Below are 24016 nucleotides of genomic sequence, written 5' to 3' on the forward strand. Positions count from 1 at the left end.
AGGAGTTGGGAGGTCTTGTTGCGGCTGTACAGGACATTGGTTAGGCCACTGTTGGAATATTGCGTGCAATTCTGGTCTCCATCCTATTGGAGAAAGGGTTCAGAAAAGATTTAAAAGGATGTTGCCATGGCTGGAGGATCTGAGCTACAGGGAGAGGCTGAACAGGCTGGGGCTGTTTTCCCTGGAGCTTCGGAGGCTGAGGGGTGACCATGGAATAAGCTGCCAGAGGATGTGGTGGAGGCTGGTACAATTGCAACATTTAAGAGGCATTTGGATGGGTATATGAATAGGAAGGGTTTGGCGGGATATGGGCCGGGTGCTGGCAGGTGGGACTAGATTGGGTTGGGATATCTGGTCAGCATGGACAAGTTGGACCGAAGGGTCTGTTTCCATGCTGTACATCTCTATGACTATGACTCTAAATAGATGTAACTTGAAAATCAACCACATTTGACTTTCTGAAATTAATATTGCCTTTAAACATAGGATAGCATTTAATCTTAATAAAATCAAAAGAGAACGAGGTGGGACTGGGTTTGGAGAGAGATACAAGGGAACCCACATTAGAGGTAATCAGTAATAGCAAAGTCTGGCCTTGATATTGGTCAACCTTAGCATTTCTGTCTGTCTCCATCAGCCCTGTGTTGTTGACTGAGCCCTGTGACAGTGCTGGAATCTTCTGCTCCTTCGGGGTCTTCATTATTGGGGCTATCAACCTTCAATTGGTTCAGCTCCTTTTATTATACTGAACAGTTTGATGGTCTTGGCTTCACAGTTACCAAAGCAGTTGTTCTGCCATCACATGATAGTTTTAACAATGATTAAATTACTTGGCTCTTTAACAAGGCCTCGCTTCAGATTAATGGGAAGAAGATGCATATTGAATCTAGTGGGTAAACACAAGTTCTTGCCTTCAATGAAAATTATGTTCTTTTCTCGATTCTAAACAGCGAATGAGCTGTCAACCATATTTTTTAAAAGCATGCTGTTCTTTTAAAACACAAGCTAGCTCCAGGCGTGAATATTTCCATGTTTTTATTATGACTCATTGAACCGGAGATTGCTCCATGTTTCTGTCAACAGTCCAAATTGTTTGCTATCCAACAGGAACAGACCTTTTGAATGTCTGCTTGGGTATCTCCAGTATTGTAAACTTGAGGCAAAGACCTTTTCATTCTTACTACCTGTGTTTCTGTTGTTCTTTGGCTGTGCATAAAGACCACAGCTGGATTCTAAAGTCCAGTCACATATCTGAGAGATTTTCATCTGTAGCACTAATTCAAACCACGCTGAGATGTAAACAGCGAGCATGTTCTACAATTAATGTGCTGGGTATTTGATGTACTTTGACTTTGCTAACTAATTTCTATTTATCCTAGGTAAGAAGTATTGCTATTTCATAAAATGAATTGATTCCCTTTGACAGCTCAGCTCTCAGTCCTTTTTCCCATCTCCCATCTCTGTGCCCCAGTCTCTGTGCCCCAGTCTCTCTGCCCCAGTCTCTGTGCCCCAGTCTCTCTGCCCCAGTCTCTCTGCCCCAGACTCCCTACCAAAATCTTTTATAGGAACCTAAGAATAAGCACTTGCTGCACATTCAACTAAACCAAGGCTGATCATCAGACTCAACAGCATTTTCTAGGTCTACTCCCTTGATGCTTTTAGTACTTAGAAATCTGTCAATTTCTTTCTCATGTACAATGTCTGAGCCTCCACAGTCCTTTAGAGCAGAGAATTCCAAAGTTTTACCACCCTTAAAGTGAAGAAATTCCTCCTCCTCCTTCGCCTCCTCTTCAATTCTATATGACCTGCTTTTTATTCTGAGACTGTCCATTCATTCTAGATATCCCAGCCCAGCGGAAAGTGTTTCCTGCTATCGTCCTCTTGATCCCTAGAAGAATTATTTTGTGTTTTAAATGTTTGTTTTTGTTGTTCAGGATTTGAGCACAAGCATCTATGAAAACAAAACTCTTCTGTTAATTTGGAATTACCTTAAGTTACAAAAGCATGAAATGTTACAAAAGCATGAAGTGACGGAAGTGAAAGGTTGTTGCTAGTTCTGTGCTTTGAATGATGAATGAAGGCACCAATTGAAATATAGCAATGTAGTTTGAAACAGTGACTATGGAGGGATCACCTTCTGCAATTGTTTTAAAACCGGCCTTTGCTGATGAAACAATCATCGTAGGGATAAACAGGATGGCTGCAGGAAGGATGGTTTCCACTGGATAGGGATGTATAGGATGAGGGAACACAGGCTCAGCATAAAAGGCAGGCCAGGTCTGACTGAGGAGGAGGAGGAGGAGGAATGGTATCCAGCCCCTACTCTTTCCTTTGATAAAGTCATGGCTAATCTGACTTTACCATCAATGTTGTTTCCTGATACTCATCAACTCTCCTGTTAACTAAGAAGTTGTTTGAATGTTCTCATGGGCTGATTTAATGAAGTTGCCTCAATAGAATTCATGATTTGGAGATGCCGGTGTAGGATTGGAGTGTACAAAGTTAAAAATCACACAACACCAGGTTATAGTCCAACAGGTTTAATTGGAAGCACTAGCTTTCGGAGCAACGCTCCTTCATCAGGTGGTTGAACCCAATGAAGGAGCGATGCTCCAAAAGCTAGTGCTTCCAATTAAACCTGTTGGACTATAACCTGGTGTTGTGTGATTTTTAACTCAATAAAATTCAGTGACTCTGAGAGAGAAAAGTTCTTCTCCGTTGTGTCTTATTGGGAGACCCGTTATTTTAAAACTGTGTCCCCTAATGAAGGTGTCTCCCACATGTACGTATGATGTCTCCATCTCTGACTCCCTGTATCCCAGTGTCCCAGTAACTATAAAATGAAATGAACTGCAAATGCTGTAGATCTGGAACAAAAGCAGAAACTTGCAGGAGGACGTCAGCAGGTCTGGCAGCATCTGTGGAAAGAAAGCAGGATGAATGCTTTTAGCCCTGTGACGCCTTCAGAACTAGCATCTCTTTAAACAAACACTGAAAAAACTACGGATGCTGGAAATCAGAAACAGAATGGAAATTGCTGAAAAAGGTCTGGCAACATGGGAAGAGAGAAATCGGAGTTAACGTTAACTCCTGTTCTGAGGAAGAGTCACTAGACCCGAGATGTTATCTTTGATTTCTCTCCTCACATGCTGCCAGACCTTCAGAGCTTTTCCAGCAATTTCTGTTCTTGCTTCTGGCATCATTTTAACACTAGTTACCAAAGTCACAATTGTTCATCACATGTTGATGTAACTCCATTTCAGAAGGCAGAATTGTGCCATTTATACTTGAAATGGGGAGTCTGCAACTTGTGTGCTTGTGACCATGCCCCCTGCCTAAAATGTTAGATCCTCAACGTGCAATGATTCAACTTGAGAAAACGTGTTGGCTGTGTGTAAGGAAAGTTTCACATTAGACTTTTTGTTGCTCACTTCAGAGATGTACCGTCTTGCTTCACAGGTCATTTCTCTCCTTGGTTCCTTGATTTATACCAGACTTTGTGGTGTAAATGGAGGAAATTGCTTCATAAAATGCAAAGTTTAACTTCCTTCACTCTAGAATGTTATGTGAATGGAAAGTTTTGGTCTCGGCTTCCAGCAATTTTTTAAAAATCATAAATATGCAGGTTAAAAGTTCCAGTCCTGTTGGTCATTGGTGAGTGTAACACAGACAGACATTACACTCATGCTGAGCTATTACCTTTTTTTAAAGACCTAATGATTTGGAGTGGAAATTGCTTCTCTCCCTGGTTTGCAAGCACTGGTTGCACCATTTGACTAATTTGTTTTTCTTTCTGTCTTCCTACCCTCCTTTTGTGTTATTACATTTTTCAGGGGGTTTTTTTTTGGCGGGGAGATCTGTTTCCCGACCATATATTCTGCTTTCTGAAAGAGTGACCTCCTTGCACGTTTACAGTGCTGCTGCTGAGATATTCGAACGAGAGATATTCGAAAACATTTCATGCCTGACTTGTAGTCTGATTTTTAGATCTTTCACAAGTGTCTGCTGGCTGCTTCCCAGTAGGTTCCTTTGAGAAGATTTTCCAATCTGCTGAAAGTATAACATTGTAAAAGAAAATTTTAAGAAAATAACCAGGTATGATAATACTGCAAAAATAGCACTTAAAGGGGCTTGATTTTTCCGAAGTTGTTTGAAATATCAATTAAACTTATTTCAGGTTATAAAGACATTAAAAATGACAAAAATATTTATTTTCCTGCAGTCACTCTGTTGTAACTGAGGTCAGTGTATCTTTGCCTTTTTTTCCTACTGTAGTCTGATCAATAAGTATCAGTAAGAATCCTGATCGCCAAAGACATTCCAACAAAGTCGAACAAGTATTGAACCTCAGGTGATGCAAATCTTTATCAAAGAGGGAAAATAACTCATGTAGTGTCCATATCTCTGAGCCAGGAGGCCTGCGTTCAAGTCTCACCTGTCCCAGAGGTATGCCAGAACAGCTCTGAACTGGTTGATGAGAAGATAGGTTTAAAAAGAACAAAGAAAATACCTTGCGCAGATTTCAATCATAATAAGGCACTAGACTCAGTCAGCATTTGATATCAGTGAAGAGATGATAGAATCCCTACAGTGCAGAAAGGGGCCATTCAGCCTATCGAGTATGCACCGACCCTCCAAAGAGCTTCCTACTCTAGCCCTGTAAACTTGCATTTCCCATGGCTAATCTGTGAGGAGAAAGTGAGGTCTGCAGATGCTGGAGATCAGAGCTGAAAATGTGTTGCTGGAAAAGAGCAGCAGGTCAGGCAGATCCAGCAGGTCAGGCAGATTCTCCTGTTCCCTGGATGCTGCCTAACCTGCTGTGCTTTTCCAGCAACACATTTTCAGCCATGGCTAATCTACCCAGCCCACACATTCCTGGACACCACAGGGTAATTTAGTATCTCCAATCCACCTAACCTGTCCATCTTTGGACTGTGGGAGGAAACCCACACAGATAGGGAAGAATGTGCAAACTCCAGACAGACAGTTGCCTGAGGCCAGAATTGAACCTGGGTCCATGGCGCTGCGGGGCAGCAGTGCTAACCACTGAGCCACCCCAGGATGTTTTGAAATTGCTTGGCTTCTCTGCAAGACCTGTCTGGTCTTTCGCCTTGAGCCTGTGCATTTGTTTGTCACGGTATACAAATGTTAGAGAATACCATCTGGCAGTGGAAAATACTAATATGGTGCTCCCGTCTGTTCCTCGGGAGATCATCTTGAAGAGCTGTTTAAAGACCATCATGGGCAGTCATCTTTCCCAAATCTGGTGTAAGTACGTTAAAGCACTCTAGAAGCTGTTGGTTTAATTAGACAGTCTGAACCATTTTGGGGAGATGTGGAATGCACTGTCTGGAGGTGTTATGGAGACTGGTTCAATTGAGAACTTCAAGAGGGCATCGGCTGAATGTTTGAGTAGAAATAATGTGTAAGGATTTTGAGGGGTGGGGGGGGGAGAAAGCAGAAGATTGGCAGGAGGTAGTAATGATCATTTGAAGAGCCTGTGCAGATATGGTGGGCTGAATGGCCTCCTGGGTTTATGGGAAGTGATAACAATAGAATGGCATTGCCTCAGTCAGCTGTTACACATCACTGTGATCATGGTTTTAATCCACTTGTTCCAATTTAATAAGACACACCCACCTCCAGTGTAGATGGGGCTTGAACCCAGACCTTTCGGCCCAGAGGGAGGAGTACTGTACCACTGGTCAGACAGAGCATGATAAAACTGATTCATGAGGCTTTGTTCACCAGTTAGGTGCTTTCTTGACCTGTCCTTTGGATGACCTGTCAATCATCAACAGTGTTACAACCAGGGGAGGGTGACAGGCTCCACTTTTTAATGCAGTCTCCTCTTGGTCAATCATCTTTGGTCATGTGGTTTTATGCCCAGTTTGGATTCAGGGCAGACTATTCGAGGAGAATGCAATGTTTAAATGCTGTCTCCAGGCCTGGGGGGCTGCTCTAACACAGGAATACTAACAATGATTGTACATGGTGATCAAAGCTATACCAGACTCTAATCTTGCTGTTATGATATTGAAAGACTATTCTCTACCTGTGCTTCTTTCTTCAAATTTAATTAACTCTTATTGCCCTGTGAGGGGCCTAGCTGTGATTTAATTGCTCCAGGATCCTCAAGTTTTGTTCCTCCCTTCTCTCTCACACTTCTCTTTGTCTCTCCATCCCCCCCTCCCCCCCCCCCACACACACCATGTCTGTGTGGGTTTCCTTTGGGTGCTCTGATGTCCTCCAGTGTAGGTTAGATGGATTAACCGTACTAAATTGTCCATAGTGTCCATGGATGTGAAGTCTAGGTGAACTAGCCATGGTAAATGTGAGGTTGCATGGATAGGTTGGGATGCTCTTTGAAGGGTCTCTTTCCACATTGTAGGGATTCTCTGATTGATTGGGCAACCTGACCAAGTGCTCTGAAGCGATTGTCTGGACCAAGGGATCGGGTGATGGTAGTGACATTTTGTGGCACATTGCTGATGCTGTCTGATTGCCTTTTCCCTTACCCCTGAAAACATGATGACATTGTTTGCAAATCAGTGCTGCCCAATCAGTTACTCTCTGACAGCACCCTTTCTACGAAGCTCCTTTGTTCAGAGGTTGCCCATTATCCAATGTCTGCAACATGTGGAGGAGGGAGCATTCAATCTGTGTTCACTACTCCTGGAGTCAGCATTCCTTCTGTGAAACAATGAAGATTGCCCAGTAACCTGCTTCCGAGAGACGATTAAAGCAATGTCAGAAGTTGAGTTGGGTATCTGTGCCCCGTCAGTTCTGTTAGGGACATCCCTGAAGTGAGCTTGATAGAATGATAAAAATGCAGGGGAAAAATAATCAGGATTATTTATTCAGATTTCTTCTGCAGTTTGAACCATTTTTTTCTGCCTCCTCGATGGATTAACGGTATCTCGGCAAATGTGTGACATGTTGAAAGCTCAGTGTCTTTGCAAACGCTTTGAATGTCTCATTGGTGAGCGATAGGCTCTGGTCTGAAATCACAATATCTGAAATACCATTGCTGGTGAACATGTGGTAGGTCGTCCGTTTTTTTTAGCCTTGAGGCAGCTTTGCAGTAATCAATGATAAAAGCCATTCTTAATGCATTATATGCGTAAAGATTCCTGTTGCAACAGCCTCAGAGTCTGAGGAAATTCAGTTGGAATAAGAGGTCCCCATCACTCCATGGCAATTGATAATTGTATCAATAATTTAACTTTAATACAGTTGAGTCCTGAAGAAGGGTCACTGCACCCGAAGAGTTAATTTGCTTTCTCTCCACTGGTCCTGCCAGTCCTGCTGCTGTTTTCCAGCAATTTCTGCTTTGATTACAATTAATAACCAAGTCCTCCAACTGGAGATCACTGGCTGCCAAACGTCCCGACAAGTTCTGGTGCTGTACTTGTTATTTCACCTCCATGTCTTTGGTGAATGCTCCTGAAGAATAATGTTCTGCAATTAGTAGGGCATTGCTTGCAAGAAGTAAGAAATCCTTACTGAAGTGCTGTCTGTGTTTGAAGTAAGATTGTAGAATGAGCTCCAGACCTTCCTTCGGTATGGTAATATTGCATGTTCATACACTCAGTATCCTTCATCTGTTCCTTTCAGATGAGGTTAAATTTGTTTGGAGAGACTGCCCAAGGTAATGCTGTTTCTTTGGTCTAAAAGTCTAGTTCAGCTCCAGAAACATTGTTGTCAGGTAAGAGTCCATCAACAATGGATCTGGAAAGAGTTTCTGCTGATATCTGATTCTTGCTTTGGACCTACTGAGTTTCGTATGAGAATCTCATGCCTGAGGCTTACTTGCATATATGTTTATTGCATCTGAGGAGGCATTTTTGCTAACTTGTTTCATCTAGTAAGAAGAACAAAAGTTTATGACTTGTCTCAAATATGATATGAATCCCAAATATATTCAGAGAATTTTTCACAGACTCACATAATTACGAAAGCTTCCTTCTCGATTTAACAGCATACTACGTTTCCACATCTTCTGACACCCTTGACGCACAATTTATAGGTTTACAGTGTCCTTTAGGCTGCTCGAGTAAAATAACTGCCTGAATTTCTGCAGTTAAGACATCTGCAGGAATAATGAGGGGATATAAGACACAATGGTATTAATCTGTATAAAACAGAATTAGATAGAAACTTAAGGCTCTTTACCTCCTTGTTGACCATTACGTCTGGAACCCAAACTCTTAGATACTGAGCATCAGTGCGGTGTCATGTTAAATTAACACCTCAAAGGACTTTTTAAAATTGCCTGTTCTCCATCTAAGTCAAGATGAAACATTGATTATATTGAACAAACCTAGTTTGCTGTTCAATATATCATTTCAACTGTATGACACTGTAATCTTTTGCTATAAATTCTGTGTCTTATGATCCTGCTCCACAGCTGCCTGATGAAGGAGCAGCACTTTGAAATCTACTGCTTCCAAATAAACCTGTTGGACTATAACCTGGTATTGTGTGATTTTTTTTTAACTTTGCACACCCCAGTCCAACACCAGCACCGCCACATTATAAAACTCACATTAAACTTTTGTGCTGAACAATTCCCCACAGCAGCACAATGTGGGACAGCCACCAAGCACGGGTGCACGATGCTGCTGTTGTCTAGCCTCTCCTTTAAAACAATTGAGACAATTCTGACCAGAATGTTATGAAGGAATTTGCCCAGGTGTCCCACAAAGCTGAAGCATTCAAATCGCTATGAACACAAGTCGGTATCAATACAAAACAGTTGCAAATTTATTAGGAACAAAGTGACAATAACCTTTAATACTAAACATACTATCTCTATTCCTATTTGGCCCCTTTTAAGGTTACAACACTTCCTGAGTCTCTTGTAGGTTTATGCAGTCTGGCTCCTCTCTTCTCTCTCTTTCTGTCTCTCTCTCTGTCCCTCTGTGTGTGTGTGTGTCTCTCTCTCTCTCTGTCCCTCTGTCTCGCTACTCTGTCCCTCTCTCTCTCTCTGTCCCTCTCTGTCTCTCTCTCTCTCGGTGGTCAGCTGGTCTCTGCTTCTTGCCATGCTGGTTTCCTTGGAATGTGTTCAACACTGTTTTTGTTACCTTTTAAGTGCTTTTCTGGAACTTTTTGCGCTCCTGAGCAATCAAGGAGATACACTTAATAGTTTGAAACAGAGTCAATTATTTGGATGGCATGTTACTACTGTTAGTTTCTTAGTGTAGCAGGACCAATTGCCTTTCTGAGTGGGCCCTCCTTTGTCTGGTGGATAAATTGTTGGGGGTCTCTGTCCAGACTAACTGTTGCCTTTTACATTATGTTAATGTCATTTGCACCTGCTTGCTGTGTTTGCGCTGTGTCTGGTGTGTGGGTTTTGTGATTTCAGAGTCTCACTTGGCCCATGTACCCAGCATCCCTTGCTGTTTGACCAAGTTAGCAATCTGTGTTTTAGCAAGACATTAATGATGTGCTCTCCCTGAATGCCTTAAAAGATAGAGTCAGACACTTGAGCAAACAATGTAAGAAACATACTGATTCAGCTTGCTGTGATGAACAAAAGAAAAGTCCATGCTAAAATCCTCATGGTACAATGTCAGAAGCATTTATTTGACTTCACTCCAGCACATTTCCCAGTTTTTAGATTTACTCCGTCTCCACAAGACCTGTACTGTCAACCTATGTAAGCCTTATATTTCCAAATGAAGGAGTAAAGTTAAATGCGAAGAAAGGTTAAAAGTAACAACACACAGCCATTCCTGACAAATGCGTAACAGGGCTAAAATAACCAGCAAAAATTGAATATCCGATAGGTTTCTTTCACATCTTTTTGAGAAGTGCATTGGTGTTTGAAGGTGGACTTCCCCTATAGTGCTACATTTGTTAAATTATTCTCTCTCTCCACCAATTGCCAGGATTACTTGCTTTGATTTTAATTTATTTTTGGCTCGATTTTGGTTAGTCAGCCTGAACATGTGTGGCAAGATGACTTTCTCAGAAAGCAGTAAAATGGAAAACTCCTAAGCGATCAAAGAGGAACTTGGCATTAACATTCTTTTAACTAGAGCAAAATGGCTACCCACTCATCTTTTTAGTAGTGTTTAAAACCAGACCTTGTTGAAATACTTTTAAAATTGATGAAATTATACATGTTCAATGGACAACAGGAATCTCCATGTGTGTTTACATTGATGTTGGATATCTCCAAGCCAGAAATGCCAACAATCAACTGCTGGGCCCATGTAAAAAGCAGGTGGATGAAGTTTTCGTGTAGATAAACCCATTGGAGAGGACCATCAACATAAAATCAGCATTTGCTACAGATGGTTTTTTTTTAATCCAAAGGATGTGATCCAACATTTATTGCCTATCCTTAATTGCCTTAGAGTGAACAAATGAGCCATAGCAGTCTTAAGGGTGAAAGGATTGCCATAGTGCTCAGTGGAAGGGAGTTCCAGAGTGTTAGCCTGCCAGCAGTGAAGGAGCAGTGATAGCATTCCAAGTCAAGAAGGTATTTGACTGGGAAGGGAACTGGCGATTGGTACTCAGCCCATACATCTGTTACCTTGTCTTCCTGGGTGCGAAGAATAGTTGAAGTTTGGAAAAAATTCAGTTTCAAGCAGCCAGTGGCAACCAAAACCTGACCGCGATCTAGTCAGATCACAAGATCACGATCATGTTGTGCTCTAGTCACTGATATCGAGGCTATGGATGCTCAATGAGAAGGGTAAGCACTGGGAAAATGGGCAGATACATGGAGGATGAGGTGCAGCGCGAGAAATGCGGCCTCTACATTTTGGAAGGAAGGATGAAAAGAGGCAACAAAAACAAAATAAAGATGTAGAACAGAGACCTTGGAGATGTATGTAGACCCTGAAGATTGCAGAACCAGTTGAAATACCTGTTTAGTTTTTTAAAAATGAGATGCTTATTCTGCAGTCAGAGTATGGAAGGAAAGAAGTCACACTATGTCTTCACAAAGTTGTTGTAGTTAGGCATCAGCTGGAATCCTGTGTTCAGTTTCAGGCACCACATTTAAGGAATGATGTCAAGGCATTAGAGAAGTCATGGGAGAGTTTTATGGCTTTGATGCCACCATTCCCAGAGAAATTGTTGCCTCCAATCCTAAGCATTCCTCCTGGTGGCTCTCCCTAATTAACTTTCTCAAATCCAGGCACTGCTGTTACTTTGACATTTATACTTGAGACCAGTGCTTTCGGCCTTGCTGTCCTCTCAAAACAGTCAACTGTGCCTGGATCAGATTTGAGGGCAAGGGCGGCACGGTGGCACAGTGGTTAGCACTGCTGCCTCACAGCGGCAGAGACCCGGGTTCAATTCCCGCCTCAGGCAACTGACTGTGTGGAGTTTGCACATTCTCCCCATGTCTGCGTGGGTTTCCTCCGGGTGCTCCGGTTTCCTCCCACCATCCAAAGATGTGCAGGGTCAGGTGAATTGGCCATACTAAATTGCCTGTAGTGTTAGGTAAGGGGTATGGGTAGGTTTCGCTTCGGCGGGTCGGTGTGGACTTGTTGGGCCGAAGGGCCTGTTTCCACACTGTAATCTAATCTAAATCTAAATTATCTTGACTCCTTTTTCTCCTCCTCCAACATTCACGCTGTACCTCTTCTACTCTCTCCCCTCCAAGAGCAAGTGGGAAGATCTTATGAGATAACTTATCAACCAAGGTTGAGATCAGTTTTTCAGCTGAAAGTCCATCATCCCTTACCACCTCCTTTAGCAAAACAAAGCTTCTCTTCCATGGTCTTCTGCCTCCTCCTGGCCTGAATTCCCATCTTCCTTTTTGCTTTTTATCGCCACCCCTATGGTCTGACCAATGTCTTCATCCATGACACCCGCTGCCTGTCCCTTCTCACTCAACATCCTCTAAAATAGCTGACCGAATAAATTCCTGTTTGGGACACTATTTCAATAAAAGATGTTTTTGACGGGGAATGTGCAGTGAGTGATATAGATCAACTTCAAATTATTTTCCTAGGTAAAAGCTTGGACTGTATTTTGTCTTTGGTGGATTTGTGAAGTGACATGGACCCAGTGTTCCTGGAGGGGAGGGCACTTGCTGTGTATAACATTGGCATTTCCCAAGGTGTAGGTTTGGTCTTTCAGTTTTTCTTTTTCTCATGCTGTCTGAGTGTTGTATCCAATTGTTTTGCTGACCAGTGGAGGGTTCCAAACAAGGCTTTGCACTTTAGTATGATTTCAGTTGGATACTCCCACAGTTGATAAGTTAGAGGTTCATTAACACAATGTTGATAACTTAAGAATGTTATGCAACCTATCCACAGGCTTTCAAAAGAGGAATCATTTAGGTTAAGAAGGAGCTTTATTTCTGACAGTAATGCTGACCTTCAGGGACAAAACCAGCATAAGGCAGCACTCAGGGGATGTTACTTTGTGCAACAGATTTGGGGAAAAAAAATGAGCTGACCTGGTCCATATAAAGGATTTTATGGAAAGGTTTTATCTGCTTTTGTACCATATTGATTATTGTATGCACTTAACTGAGGATAATGTTATCCATTTTACTGCTTGATTGTGGTAACAAATATTTGGGGTGGCATGGTGGCTTAGTGGTTCGTACTGCTGCCTCACAGCGCCAGGCATCTGGGTTCGATTTTCTCCTTTGGCAACTGTGTGGAATTTGCAACATTAGGTATGATTCTGCAAGCATGCGAAGAATTGTACTGACAATTCGTTTGGGGTTTAGCGAGACACACGCTTGTGCATACTGGAAGCTACATATTAATACAGTGCCCTGCACTTTACAGCGATTTTTTTTAAAAATAGTGCTCGCACTGTACCTAGTTCAACTGCACAAAATACATGACAGCCATTCCTTACTTCAACTCAGAAAAATGAACCGTCAGGTTTAAAATTTAAAGCTTGGCAGTTAACTGTCAGTTATCATTAACTGGTGCGCATTACTTACCAATCAAGTTAAGTTGCCAGCTGCAATCGCTGTGCTTCTCCAGCTGCCGCACGGACTTCAAAGATACATGGGCAGTAGGAGCCAGAGAAACCAGAAGGGGATGCGTCGGTGCAGCATCAACACAGCAATGTCCAGCTTCAAAGCAGTGTTACTGGTCTTGATGCAGGGAAGACCAGCTTAAAAATAAGGCTTGCTTTTTCAGCGATACTTCTGCACGACCAAAGGAATAAAGTTTCCTCTCTGCCTTGTCTTTTTTTAAAAAAAGAATATTTCCCTGAGCCTATCCAACCTTTCCTAATTGCTGGAATTCTTTTTATTCTTGGCAATGTCTCCTGAATCTCTCCTGCGTCCAATCTATTGTGATCACTCCCTTCCTGCAGCACGGTGATCAGCTTTGGATTAATGCTTTAACTGTGGTCAAATGGCCTCATGAAGCACAGTTTTGCACGTTTACTGGCTCACTGGTATGCTTGAGTTATTTGTAAAGAACACGTCATTCCTTTGCTTGTTTGATTCTGCTGGGTCCTTTTGGTGGCCCTCGGGGTGGGATCCTATTCGGTGGGTCAGCGTGGACTCAATGAGCCAAATGGCCTACTTCCATACTGTAAGGATTCTCTATATTGTAGATGGCAGTGTAATATAGTAACTCAACTATAACTACTAATACCTTGGATAAAGTTGACTCGGTAAGGCATGCCGAAAGCACTTTGCAGATTTCTCGTGAACTGGTGCACTCTCTCTAATGACCCACCTTAAATGCCTTGGCAAGCTGCTTTGTTTTATTTTTGTACCTGATTTGGGTGAGGGATGGTGTTTTGTGTCTAGCTTTTCTGTGTGGTTTGGGCTGCGATCAGTCTTTCTTGCACCACTGCCCCCCACCCCACCGCTTTATAAAATTGGCAGTTCTGCCCACATGTGGTTCTTATTGTTGAAGAAATGTTGTTTCTGTGACAGTGAATTGTTCCAGCTATTCTAGAATACAACTATTTCTGTTTGAGATTCCCGTCTAGACAGCCTCAAAACAACGAAGGTGCATTAATTTCTCATCATCACTTGCTGTTGTGTTAGCTCTGTCAGCTTTTCCTGTTTGCTACTGCTGGGCAAGTCTCTGCTGCTGTTTCTTTGGTGCATCATGATCCTCCTCCTGTTCTTGCAAATTATTTTGGAGTCTGGTTATTAATGTATCAGATGGTTGATGACTATTTCTATGATGTTGGGGTTAGGATCACTTGTATTGATTTTACTTACTTTGGACTGTATTTGTCCATCGCCTGAAACGGTCAACTTGTGTTCTTCCCCCTTTTTTGGAGTCATCCTGCCCTGAATCTTTCACTCTGTGACAGAATCCTTTTCCTTGACCTTTGATCACAAAAAAAAACTGCTGCCTATTTGCTTACTCAAGATAGCCATCCAAACAAACACACAGTCTAGAAAATCGTGCAGCATCACAGGAATCCATACCCTCTTTTATTTCTACATCAATGGCTGTTTGGTTGGTATGTATATTGGTACCCCAGTGTAGAATGCCATTGTGTGTGTGTGTGTGTGTGTGTATGTACACACACACGTATGATGGTACGTGGGTGATGAATAGGATAATGTAGAGGGAGGGTGTGAAGTTGCAAGAGGGGAAGGCTGGCAGGTGAGGCAGCAGTCGATTAGTGGATAAAATGATTAGGAGTGGGGTGGGGGTTGGGGGGTGCACTGTGTGGCAGGTAAATGCATGTGTGATGGAAGGATATAGGGTGTCCGAGGATGGCTGAGGTGAGGTGCTAGGGGAATGGGGGTAGATGGAGAGGAGTGGCAAATGAGTACAGTGGCAGATATAAGCAATGGGTAGCAGGTGGCTAAGGGGTACAGGTAGCTGATAATACACTGAGGGGATAAACTGGGTCAGGGGTTGTGAGGAAGGCATTTTCATGTCTTATGGAAGGGGAGGGGAAGAGTGTGGGTGTTGAATGTCAGGGACAGCAGTCTTATGGTTAGCCACGGCTACAGTAGGCTTTTCTTCCTCTAACTTGGGCAACTATTGAGGTAAGTAGCGGCACAGTAGCTCAGTGGTTAGCACAGTGTCAGGGACCCGGGTTCAATTGCATGTTCTCTGCGTGTCTGCGTGGGTTTCCTCTGGGTGCTCTGGTTTCCTCCCACAGTCCACAGATGTGCAGATCAGGTGAATTGGCCATTCTAAAATGCCCGTAGTTTGCAGGGATGTGTAGATTAGGTGCATTAGTCAGGCGTAAATGTAGAGTAATAGGGTAGGGGAATGGGTCTGGGTGGGCTACTTACCGGAGGGTCGCTGCGTACTCAGTGCACCAGGGTTTCCCAGGAGTCCAGATTCATCTTTTGTTTTTGCTACACTCAGTCTTTAACTTCTGGAGTTTGGGCAAGGTAGTTCTGATGTGATTTATTTGATAATCTGGCTCAAGACACATGTTGATTGTCATTCATGTCAGAGCTTCCCATCCTTAAACATGAAGTATTCAGTGTGAAGAATGCAACTATCACTTGATTTAATATTACTTAAGTTTCAAGGCACAACTCTGAAGCTGTTCTTTAGAATTTGAGGGAAGGACTAGTTCTTATAGTCGCTCTGTTTATCTGGTGAATCCAATTGAGTTTTTGGTCAATGATACTAACAAGGTGGTTTATAGTGGGGGATTCTGTGATGGCACCACCATTTGAATGTCAAACGTACTATCTGATCAGGGCCATATTGATGCTTGTAGGGGTTTGTCTGTATATAATTTGACTGTTGCATTCCTTATGTTACCATGAGTATATTTCAAAAGTACTTTATTGGCTATCGAGTCCTTTGCAATGTTTGGTGGTCATGCAAAGTGTCACAGAAATTTTTCTTGCGCATGGACTCTGCACAACACAAAATATGTGAAGCAACACATGTTCTCAAATTTCATAATCCATTTTAACTTGCAAACTTAGAAACAGAGAAGATTAGGGGCAGGAAGCCATTTCAGCTGGCTCTGTTATTCAATAAGATCATGCCTGACCTGACAATGGCCTTACCTCCACTTTCCTGCTTACCCCCGATAGCCTTTGACTTCTTTGTTTCCAAGAATCTGTCTCCAAGGTATTAAACAGTTTGAATCTGTCATTATTTTTGGGCTGAGTGTCAGTTTCATTGAGTTTCATGGAGGGCTTCTCTCTGAGGCCAAGTGAATTTTCTCACCTCATCAAGGGGAGGTGATGGCCTAGTAGTATTATTATATTCGGGATACCTGGTTCAATTCCCATCATAGCAGATGGTGGAATTTGAATTCAATTTTGCCCGAAACGTCGATTCTCCTGCTCCTTGGATGCTGCCTGACTTGCTGCGCTTTTCCAGCAACACATTTTTCAGCTCTGTACTTTACCCTGCCAAATGCTTACCCATTTGATTAAGATGTCTTCAATGGGACATCCTCTTCATAACTTTCGTTCTATCTTTGTGCCATCAGCAAAATTAGCAACAATATATTCAGTATCCAGGGGAGGTGGTGGCTTGGTGGTATTGTAACTGGACTAGAAATTTAGAATCGCAAACTAATGTTCTGTTAAGTGTTAAATGTTGTACTAAGTGAAATGGTATGTTTATTTTGAGGAATGTTTTAACTGGAAGTTGACTTTGCTTTGTTACTTTAACTTCTTGAGATCTTCTTTGTTCAAAAATCATCTTGTGAAGCATTGTGGAATGTTTTCCCATGTTAAAGTCGCAATGTAACTGCAAGTTGTTGTCGGGGCCAGGTCTTTGCTTGCTACTGGTATAATGGTCAATATTATTCTATATTTGGTGACTAAATCAAATACAAAGATTGATGGCAGTTTGGCTGACAAATAAATATGGACAACACTTCTGCATTTCATGTGAATTCTTGGGCAATGTTGATGCTACAATCTTATCATTGCTGTCCACTTTTAATCTGCAGTGCAGTTCTACTCTAAGTCTCATCCATTATGCAAATGCAATATGAAACTGCTTTGTGGTCCAACACCCAGTGAGATGTAAATCCCATTTTTACTGCTGTGCCTGGTTTAAATATAAGTAGCCACATGTTCTTTTTTTAAAAATCTGATCTGAGACTAAACAAAATGTTTAACCAGTATAGCTGTCTCAGCATTTACAATGTATCTGCTGGGAGATTAAACTGATACTGGCCAGTGTAGTGTAAATGCAAAATTGCTAACCTGTATGCATCAATTCATTCTTTCTCTGCTTTCTTTCCCCCCTCTGCTACACCTTTATGCTCGTTCCCAGTCCTTTGCCAACAACAGCTGTTAAGCATTCAAGTCAGATGCTGCTTTGCTAAGGGATCAACTGCTTCAGAAATGGTGTAGAAGGAGTGACCTTGTTTGGTCCCTGATCACCACTAGAGTAATGAAACCAGATGAACTGTACACTGGAGCACTACATATTGGCTTTCTGCAGCTTGCTTGGTCCTCAGTGTTCAGTGTAAATAATACTAGCAAATGTTATTTTAAGTACATTTATTGCAGCAGTTAAAGATTATATTGTCTTGACAGTTTCAATGTTGCAAAAGACAAAACTCTTTTTCTGCCAATAGCAATACGTTTTTTTTTTGTTGACTCTACAATGAAGCCTCAAAGTTTGAATCACAAAGTGTATTTTACAGGCTGTTAACAGCTGGTAAGACATAGGGAAGGTGTACACAAGAATGCAGTAGAACTACTATAATAAAGTACTATGAGTAATTGCATAAATAAAAAAGGGTGTGCAGCCCATTTTCCACCCACCCCCATCCCACACCCCAAATATTTATGGCTATATTCATTTACCTGTAGAAGATTCTTAAATCAATGGACAAAAGATAGAAAATTGAGAATTAAAACATATACGTACACAAGCACGCACACAGTCATTCCCATTGTCTTAAGTTTTCAAGCTGCAATCCCAAAATAATAATTCAATTGCCTCCATCCATCCCTACCCCCCTCCCCCACTCCCACCCCCAAGAAAAGTAAGGATGGGAGATTGTGATGGAACATCCCATTGTGAATGCTTAATGTGTTGTGAAATGCCTTGTATTACTTTCACTGGATAAATGACCCCCTTCTTAAAATGGCTTAATTTCACTGGGTTTACAAGAATGTGCTAATGCCTCCACTTAAATAATGGAAGGAGAAATTTCACGTCAATGTGCTGGCAGTTACACTGGTGACCACATGGTGAATTTTAGGGCCAACGTTCTTTCCTTATCACACGAGATCATTCTCTTTTTATTCCCCCTCAAATGCTGTGTCATGCTGGTGTCTCGTCATGCAAATGGGGCAATGGTTTGACCTCCGAAAGCAGCAAAGTTGCTCCTTGACAATGGAATAAATTGTGCCCTTCATTGATCTGAGCAGACATGGTGGTTGTAAACCAGGATTATTACATCTTGGGAACAGTGGAACACATTTCTCATACTACCAGCTAGAAGATGGCACACATTTGAATTCCCACATGTTTCTGAGATGCAAAGCTGTCTAAAGTTGCACATTTACCTCATAGTTCACTTTTGCCCCTCTTTTATTTTGAAAAATTTGACTCCATGCTTGGGAGCGGCCAGTAGACGAAGTGACTAGCAAAATTTGAGAAGAGATCGTTTTGGGTGCGCATGACCATTTTGCTTTTTTCAACATCTATCCATGTTTAAAAACTGAAAGCATTTTAGCATGCACTCTTGATTTGACAATTTTTAAAGAAATATTCATCTGTGGAAATTCTCGGAGCCGAGTTTCTAGAGTACAACACATACCCATAGATTCATCAGAACTCCTTTCCTGCGTCAGAATACTGGAACAAATGAAATCCTGCTGTGAGACACAAATATTGCATAGGCCTGCAGTTTGCTGTATCCGAGGAATTTACCAGATTGCTCTTTCAATGCATGTTTTTGGATTGAATACATCCTCCCAAACACACTGGCATTTTATTACAATACTATATTTTAAGACTGCAAGTACAAATACTGTGAACTCGGCACTTTCACGAGAAAATTGATGTTACGTGAGAAAAATGTTTGTATACATGACATTACAAATTTGTACTTTTTGAATTGAAATAAATACATAGAAGTATTTTTCTTTTCATCTCGAAGAATAAGCACAGCTTGGTACATATGTTGATTTTAAGGCGGATTTCATATACAGAGTGCTATTGTTCATTTCTACGTCTGAGTGTTCCAAGACACCTAGTTCTTTTTCAATGGAAAGTGTTAGGATTGGGTCTAATCATCATAGTAACAGACTTCAGAGAGTAAGCACCTCCTCTGAACTCCGCCCAGTACACTCCATCCTGGTACTTGCTACGATAATGTCCACCACGGTACCATACACCATTGAGGTTTGAATGTGCACAGGCATTGTACCACCAGCCACCTTTCTGATAGTGTGCGCAGTTACCTACAAAAAGAAAAATCAGTGTGACAGGACATTTGTGAAGGAATCATTCAAATGTGGCATAATTTGATTTCTCTGTAAGGAGACTGTCAGAGGTCGCATGACACAAGTCCTGACTTCACCTGACAAAGGAGCAGTGATCCGAAAGCTTGTGATTTTAAATGACTATTACCAGGTGTCATGTGACTTCTGACTTTGTCCATCCCAGTCTAACAATGGCCTCTCCACCATCTTTCCACTTTATGAAAAGTTTTTAACGTACATAGAACATAAGGCTTCCTTTACCATGCACAAGCCTGGCCATGCCTGTTATGGTTTATGACCAATGTCTGTGTGCCAACGTTTCTCATTGACAATGGTTTGCCATTAGTTTTATGATGCTAATGGTCACACTGCACTTGAAACTTCTGGCACTGTGCAGAGTTTCTGATGTCTGTGAACTCTACTGGTACATTTTTCTGTTTTTTGTTTAAGAAAGAAGTACCTAAATTAATCAATTGATCCGGGGACATTACTACAAGCAATCTGACAACACTATCTCCTGTATTAGGATTAGGCTTGTGTACAATGAATCCTCTTCCTTTCAGAGTGGTGAGATACAGGGAAGATGATGAACAACCTTAGATTTTCATTATATAGATTTGTTCTTACAAAGCCTGAGGAAGGTACGTTTTCTGGCCTTGGAAAAGATTGACTAAAAATAGGAATAGGTCCTAATTCTGACAGTCCAGATGTAAAACAGAGGAGGAGAATAAAACTACTTGAGATGCCAGGGTAAATAAATAGAAGCATTCTGGCAGTATTTTAAATGCAATTTGAGAAGTGTCACAGTTAATTTTTGACTCTGGCTTTGTATAAAGTTGTTATTACCTGTGTATGCATCACGATCTCTGTCCAGTGTAGTAAACTGTTTTCCATTGTGCCAAGTAAAGGAATCACCAGCATTTCCATGGTAACGTCCCAACCGAAGCTTGTAATTGTCAGCCTCGGACTCCAGTCTGAAGCTGGCATATTCAGCAAATACCTTCCGTCCCTGCCAGTCCTCCATGGTGATTGATAGCTTGTAATTCCCTTGGTTTGTCAACCAGTAAATGTTTTCCAGACCAAGCCAGTACTCTCCATCGATGTTTCCGAACCCTTGCTGTGGTAAAATATCAGGAAAAAACATTAAATTTAAGTTGCTTGAGTTCAGAATACTGAACGATTTTGCTTTAGCTATAATTTGGTTTTTACCTCCCCTGATAATCAAAACCCCCAAAAGAATGATGGGTGATAAAGCTTATTAATCCTACCACAAGGATCAGCGCAATAGCCAGTTATCAGTCTACAACTGCCCGAAGGCGTTGCAATTATGCTTTCTCTTGGGCGTCTTGAGTTATACTAGCATTTATCAATATGTTTTATACCTCTGTGCAGTCTGTGAAATTCTGACTGACATATAATTTTGTCATACTGAATTGTTTATTCTTTGTTCTTTGCACTAAGTAAAGATTGTACCTTAACCTTTCTTCCCTGTAATAATTCACTAAGGAGTTGCCTGCTACTTCAAAAAGCCTGGAACGGATAAAATTAAGTGTCTTTTCTAAACCTCCTTTATGATCTATAAATTGGGTTTAACAGGATTAATTTGTGTCTCTGCTGTTTCTCACTCGGCAGCACTTTCTTGTCTGAATCCCAAGGTTCCTGTTCAAGTCCCACTTCAAGGTTTAAGCACAGGAATTGAGGCTGGCTCTCCAGTGCAGCACTGAGGATGCACAGTACTCTTGGACGTGCGATTTATTTGATGAGACATTAAACTATGGTCCCATCTGCCTCCTGTGCTGGATCTAAAGGCTGTCTGTGGCATTATATTGAAGACGAATGCAGGAGTTATCCCCGGTGTCCTAGCCAATACTTCAATCCCACATCATAGAAATAGATTATCTGGTCATTGCCACGTCCTTGTTTGTGGAAGCTTGTTGTCAACAAAATTGACTGCAATGCATCTTGCATTACAACAAAAATTCCAAAATACTTCACTGGTTATAAACTGACTGTTCATTGGCCGGAAAGCGTTATATAAGTTTATTTTCTCTGATATTTCATAAGGAATGCTTGATTTTTTTTAAATCTGTTTGGCTTGTGGGTGAGAGGGAATTGTGGAGAAATGTTTCAGGTCAGGTACAGAAACAGTAAGAGTCTAGATCAGAGTGGTGCTGGAAAAGCACAGCAGGTCAAGCAGCATCTGAGAAACAGGAAAATCGACGTTGCGGGCAAAAGCCCTTCATCAGGAATGATTCCTGATGAAAGGCTTTTGCTCAAAACGTCGATTTTCCTGTTCCTCAGATGCTGCTTGACCTGCTGTGCTTTTCCAGCACCACTCTAATCTAGACTCTGATTTCCAGCATCTGCAGTCCTCCCTTTTGCCACAGAGACAGTAAGGCCCACTTAATGTTGCTTTATTGAATGATGTTTCACTCTAACATTGTTAACAGTGTATTGTTAGCATAACCATTTAATGTTTGCCAGATTAGAAGTTATTTTACTTAAAGTAGTAACTTCTGGAGTGCAACAACAACTTTAAGTGAAGGTTTAATGTGAGGTTGATCCATGGTATTACCAACTATAGGAGGACAGTAGAACAAGAGGTGCAAGAATGTTTAGAAAAAATATGACCAAAAGCTTCTTTTCACAGGAATGATTAACTTATGACTTTTGATTAGAGGTGCAGGGACAAGACCAATGAGTTATTTGTTTGTACAGTTATTTCTGCTAATGTTTGTTCTGCTAATACTGTACAGAGGCGAATGTATAGCAGTAAAAGGCTTATTTGTGCAGCTGTAAACCAGCTGCAGCAAAATGTGACCCATTAATTCAGGGGCTGGCTATTTTGAATTGTGCTGTTGACTTCAAAAACCGCAATCAGAAATCAAAGTTTCAGTTTGCTTTCTGAATTCCACAAACTCCAGTTTCCGTTTCTACATTAAATGTGATACAAAGGTGCATATAAAAGCAACATGGATGCTGAAATAAAATAAACTGCAGGAGTAATTCAGCAAGTGATGAAGAAGAGTTGTCATATCGGATTTAACTGGATTGGGTTAAGTTTTTAACTCTGTTCTGTCACCTGTGAGTTTCGCCTGCACTAGCTTTTTCCATAATAATAAAAACAGCTTGAATTTTCAAAAAGGAGATGGGGGTCAAAGTGCACAGCAGACCATTCAGCCCATCATTGCTTGGAAGAGTTGTCCAGTTAGACCCCACTTGCACTCTCCCTTTAGTCCTGAATGTATTTCCTTTTGTCAAACAAGTATCCAACTCCTTTTTTTGAAATGTTCTCTTGAGTCTTGTTGCAGTCTGGACTGTAAAAACCCTTTCAATAAATAGCTTAACCATTCCATTGGCTGTGTGTTACTAATGGCATTCTCGAATCGCTCCAATACTTTTCCTTTTTTGATGTTTTGAATGGGGAAGTTTGGAAAATAGTTCAGTGACTGTGGAAGGCCCAGGTATTCAAAGCACTTGCCTCCGAACCTGCATTTTAGGAGAAACCTTTCCTTTCTATTCAGAAAAGAATAAATCTTTACAACAGATAATTTATGATGTCAAATGCAACAAATAAACCAGCAGTTTTTTAGGAAGCTTCAGTGATCTTTACTAATTACAAAACATGAACAGGTCATTCCGCCCCCAAACGTGGGTGCTATGCCTACGTTGCCTCCCTCCAAACTTCAGCTCACCCGAGCAGTGTGCCCCTCAATGCCTTCTCTCCCTCGCCAACTGTTGCAGCCTCCTTTTGAAATGCCCAAGACCACCTTTTGATCTGAAACAAACTTACTGCGATGAAAAGCTTCGCTCACCTTGTAAACCTCCCAATTACGGAAGAAATTCACTGATCCGTCTTGTCGTCTCTGGATGACTGTCCAACCACCGGGATCGTGCGTTTGGTCGCACCAGACCTGCATAAGACGGTTTGTGTTCTCAGGTTTCAGCAGGTAGATACCAGTGGCTTCGTTGCCAGCCTCCGAGGCTTCTAAACAGTCTTTCCATGGCCCTGCAGAACATCAAGTGAAGAAATGCAAAGCATATTAAACCTTTTTGGGAGACAGGGAACACTTAATTTGGGATAGATAGGATCAAATGGATTAGTCATGATGAATGTCAGGGCAGGCTTGAAGAGTCAAATGATCTCTTTCTGCTCCTCATTATGTTTGTAGACTGATGTAGCATTCCTTGAGCAGGTTAAGCACATTTACAGCTGTTCAGGAACAAGAAGTTTGACACCTGTTCTTGATGCAGTCGACTGCTTGACCTGTTAACGTTAGGGAGTATCAGTTCACTCAGTGAACCAGGCTGTCACCTAATGACGATATGTTTGAGAAATACAATTGACAGGCTCTGTTTTCCTTTGGGAAACTTTGAACAGTGCGAGTAATGTGTGTTTTGGCTATTCACCACAAGTTGCATGGTATTCAAATACCGCCAAGTTAGAGAATGTGATACGTAATATAACATTCTGCCACTGAGTCCATTTAATGTCCCAAAGTCTCAATGTTGTCAAGAGAACCTGCAGTTATCAATGAGAAAGTAAAACTAAATTAAAATGGATGTTTTTAGTTGGACTGGCCACAATGTCGAGGGATGTAGAGGGTAGGTGGGTTAGCCATGGGAAATGCAGAGTTAGGGGAGTGGGGTAGGTCTGAGTAGTTTGCTCTT

The 24016-nt window shown here is 41.6% G+C and overlaps 2 protein-coding genes across 6 annotated transcripts in view; one reads left to right on the forward strand and one right to left on the reverse strand.

Annotated features, from left to right (window-relative positions):
• The window catches only part of LOC122564867 (ras-specific guanine nucleotide-releasing factor RalGPS1-like), a 706864-nt gene that overhangs the window by 277690 nt on the left and 405158 nt on the right, over positions 1–24016 (forward strand). The gene's annotated exons all lie outside the window — the stretch shown is intronic.
• The window catches only part of angptl2b (angiopoietin-like 2b), a 46943-nt gene continuing 42021 nt past the window's right edge, over positions 19095–24016 (reverse strand). For both annotated transcript variants that reach the window (XM_043720245.1, XM_043720244.1), the window contains exons 3-5: positions 23161–23354; positions 20192–20462; positions 19095–19324 (exon numbers count right to left, since the gene is read on the reverse strand). In XM_043720245.1, coding sequence (XP_043576180.1) covers positions 19125–19324; positions 20192–20462; positions 23161–23354 — 665 coding nt within the window. In that variant the 3' untranslated portion in view covers positions 19095–19124. The remainder of the gene's footprint in view (positions 19325–20191; positions 20463–23160; positions 23355–24016) is intronic.

Source organism: Chiloscyllium plagiosum, chromosome 30 (genome assembly GCF_004010195.1).
Source record: "Chiloscyllium plagiosum isolate BGI_BamShark_2017 chromosome 30, ASM401019v2, whole genome shotgun sequence".
Lineage (NCBI taxonomy): Eukaryota > Metazoa > Chordata > Chondrichthyes > Orectolobiformes > Hemiscylliidae > Chiloscyllium > Chiloscyllium plagiosum.